This window comes from Nicotiana tomentosiformis, unplaced genomic scaffold (assembly GCF_000390325.3).
Source record: "Nicotiana tomentosiformis unplaced genomic scaffold, ASM39032v3 Un00515, whole genome shotgun sequence".
NCBI classification, from domain to species: domain Eukaryota; kingdom Viridiplantae; phylum Streptophyta; class Magnoliopsida; order Solanales; family Solanaceae; genus Nicotiana; species Nicotiana tomentosiformis.
The window spans coordinates 1,696-5,834 of NW_027175074.1; the positions used below are offsets into that span (position 1 = coordinate 1,696).

The 4,139-nt window shown below is 37.0% G+C and overlaps 1 protein-coding gene across 1 annotated transcript; it reads left to right on the forward strand.

The window, feature by feature from the left end:
* The first annotated feature begins 2,200 nt into the window (after positions 1-2,200).
* LOC138904124 (uncharacterized) lies at positions 2,201-2,530 on the forward strand. Its single transcript, XM_070192584.1, is given in 1 exon segment — positions 2,201-2,530. A coding segment is annotated over 1 exon segment (96 nt). The 5' UTR covers positions 2,201-2,434.
* Positions 2,531-4,139: the final 1,609 nt, after the last annotated feature.

Sequence of the window (4,139 nt, forward strand, 5' to 3'; positions counted from 1 at the left end):
ACCACTGATCAGTTGGGTTTTACCGAGCTCCACGTGGCCGGGTACGATTCTACCGAGCCCTATGATGGCCGGGTACGTTTTACCGAGCCTATTATGGCCGGGTACGATATGATGATGATGATGCCCACAAAGGCATATGTTTTAAACGTTTATGTATATATATATGTATGTATCATGTATTTCATGTCAGTAGCCCTCAGAGGTACCCAGATGTCACAGGTTGTATATTCCCTATCACTGTTTACATTATTGTTCTTACTTATGCTATTCTGCCTTACATACTCAGTACTTTATTCGTACTGACGTCCTTTTTATTTGTGGACGCTGCATGTCGTGCTGCAGGTCCTGATAGACAGGTAGACGTAGCTCCCCCACCACAGTAGGCTGTCCAGTTCAGCAGTTATTGGCGAGATCCCTTCTCCGGACTTGCCGTGGTCTTGGTATGCATTTTTGTTATAGACCTTATGGGTATGTCGGGGCCCTGTTCCGGCAATGTTGTAGCACTTATGTTCTTTTAGAGGCTCATAGACAGGTGTCGACTCATGTATGGTTTGGAATGCCTTGTCGGCTGATTTTTGTTGTATAGTCTTTCATGGCACCATGGTAGCTCGTACCTTATATATAGTTTCTTGACAGTCTTGTCGTCCCATGTTACGTATGTTCATGACATTATCTTTCATTGTTGGATGTTCATGATCCATGTCTTTCATTTATATTGGTCTTGTCGGCCCTTAAAGATAATAAGGAAGGTTAGATAAAATGTACGTTGGTGCTCGGCAAGTATGGCCCGGGTGCTAGTCATGACCCTCCAGTTGGGTCGTGACAAACTTGGTATCAGAGCAAGTCTGTCCTAGGGGTTGTCTATGAGCCGTGTCTAGTAGAGTTTTGATTATGGATGTGTAGCGCGCCACATTTATAATCAGGAGGCTACGTGACATCTAGGGTTGTTACCTTCTTCCTGAATCTAGATCGTGCGTAGAGTTGAGTCGTAAGTGTTCATATCTAATATTCACCTTGTTTTCTTTTAGCGATGCCTTCGACTAGGAAGCAAGCGATTAGTAAACGGCTTGATACAGCTGTAGGAGAGGGTAACATTCAGGTGCCTCCAGCCATAGCAGGCCAAAGTGAGCCTCAGAGTGAGATGCCGTCTCATACCTCTCTGTCTCCTCCAGAGGATATTAGGAGGCACCCAGTACATCCAGTTCCTCCGTCTGGCACTACAGACCACGATATGCGCAGTGCAGTGCAGTTGTTGAGTAGCTTAGTAGCTGCTCAGGCTCAGAGGCAGAATACCGGTGCTGCTGATAAACCGGTTAGTGCAGGAGTTCGTGATTTTATTAATCTAGACCCTCCAGTGTTTGACTAAACAAATATTCAACTTTATAACTAAATATACTAAGTATAATAATTAAGTATAATGATAATGTATTATCCAGTTAGCTACTTTTTCTATTACAAATAAAAATACAATTCTCCCCTCAAATATGAATCAAATATGAATACTAGATTGGAGTTTTACAAAGCACCTTTATCGGATTTGAACCGATGACTTACGCCTTACCATGGCGTTACTCTACCACTGAGTTAAAAGAGCCTTTATGATTTAATTCCGAAATTATTCACTATGTTGATAAAATATTTGTATGTACATATATTATAAACATAAGTATATATGCATAAGTACATGCAGTAGATACATAGTGTCTAGTGGCTCATTGTTGAATAATAAAATGGATTTACCTAGGAAGTCTAGGATAAAATGCAATGAATTATTTCAAGAGCGACTCGAATTGCTTTTTTTCTTTTATTGAATTGATCCCACCAGAACAAAATTCACTTGATTGATACATGTGCATACACCTAACAATTCAACATAAAATTCAAGATATTTCATCGAATCATGGAATTAAGAGATTCTACTTGTCTCCTGAACTAAATTCTTGGAGAAAAAAGAATTTTCTTCTTGATCTCGCTTGCTAGATTTCTCGTTTGTTAATTTTCTGTCTTGGTGGAAGGGAGATAAGGATATCTCGTCTTAACAATGAATCAAATGAAAGTGAAAGAAATCGAATTTCACACCTTTTTCCTTTTCTGACGGACAAATCATTCCCTGCAAAAATCCTACTCTTTCTTATTATTTCTATTTTTTTGTATTTATTACTTTTTTTATTTATAAATAAAAAAAGAAAATTCTAAATAAAATTCGAAATACTAAATAATCTAAACTAAAATAATCGAAATAAATTCAATTAAAATAATTCCAAAATACAAAAAATACTACTACTAGATTTCTAATGGCGATTCTAATGAATAATTCATCAATGACGAATAAAAAAGAAATTCCATGCAATTGTAAAATGGGGAAAGATCCCTCGAATAGAATCATTCGATTATATTGACAATTTCAAAAAACTGATCATACTATGATCATAGTATGATGGCGGTTGGTCAAGTAGGCCCCCATCGTCTAGTGGTTTAGTACATCTCTCTTTCAAGGAGGCAGCGGGGATTCGAATTCCCCTGGGGGTAGTGTACTACGAAAGGAAGTTGATCATGGATTACCAATAAGTCTAAAATTGATTTTTTCTGGGTCGATGCCCGAGCAGTTAATGGGGACGAACTGTAAATTTGTTGGCAATATGTCTACGCTGGTTCAAATCTAGCTTGACCAAATAATTCGCCAATGCTCCATGAGATGATATAACCCCCTTTGTACTTTAGAAATACCCGATCCCGCGATTAAAAAGAATCAAATTTTCTATTAGATCCCATATTTCCCTAGGATTGTAGTTCAATTGTTCAGAGCACCCCCATGTCAAGGCGCAAGTTGCGGGTTCTAGCCCCGTCAGTCCTGACGGATCCAATAAATATATCAATAAATCTCTCTCTTTTTTGAATTTTATGAAGCGGACTGGGGGCAGAATTTCATTGTCAAAGCAAAGGAGAAATCCTTATTTTTTTTTCTCTCCTTTTGGTAGGAGAAAGACATATGCGGTTGGATTAGTACAATTATTGGTAGCATTATAGTCAGTATTCCAAGAAATGCTGGCTTTTTCGATTGCCCCTAATGCATTTAATGGAATCAAGTACTATACATTTTTGAGGCGTGCATACACAAGGGAAATTCCTTTCTTGTCCAATACAAAATTTAATATAAGAAAATACTTTCCAGTAAAAAAAAAAAAAATTTATTTTTTTGGCTACGGATTTATGGAACCTCACTTACTAGTTTGAAGTTGAAAAATAGATTTCATGCAAATTGCACACTCGGCTTTTGGTATAGGTGTCTTGGGGCTAATAATCTACGAAGAAAGAAGGGGAAAGGGCAGATCAACCAAAGATCCTACTCCTCTTAGAAAGGGGAATGAATCATTTTTCCGATTGTTCATTTTGTTTTAAGGCCCCATCGAGGAAAGAACAAATCGAAAAATAGTAAATTTGATGAATATTCATTTTATACAGTTTCATCTTTATCATACTTCTTTGTCTTCTAGGTCAAAAATAATTTAGTTCTAAACTCCTTTCTTTTTCCATTTAGCTTTTATTGTTTGTTTGGGTTTGTAACTATGTGACCACTAGAAGTGGAAGAGCTATTTGATAAGACTTCAACATATGATTGTACAAGAAGGAACTAGATAGATTAGAGAGAAAAAAAAGAACAGATGAGAAAAAATGATAATGATAAATAAATAAAGGAATTTTGGATTGGGTCAGGAATCCAAGTTTGGGGCGGTATGGATTAAAGAACTTCCTATGTTATACTATTTAATTCTCGACGACGAATTGATTTGATAGTTCAGATATTGTTATTCATGATATTGATCAGATTCAAGATCATCGAAAGGTAATATTCATTCAGTGAATTTGCAGGCCAAAGATTTATCATCTCTATGGGATTAAATCCAGAGCTTTTCTTTATCCATATTTGCGTTTATATTATTTCATTGTTAGTTGTAGATCAATAATGTTTCCGCCATTAGCCTTATATTAATATTTTTTCCATTGTTAGATTCATGCATATCTTGTACATATTTGTATGTCTAGTAGGTGTGGGGAGATGGCCTAGCTGCCCGGACGTGATCGGACTCCGTGCTAACAAAAGCGGTGGTATATTGGGGCATTTGTCAACCCAAATGACA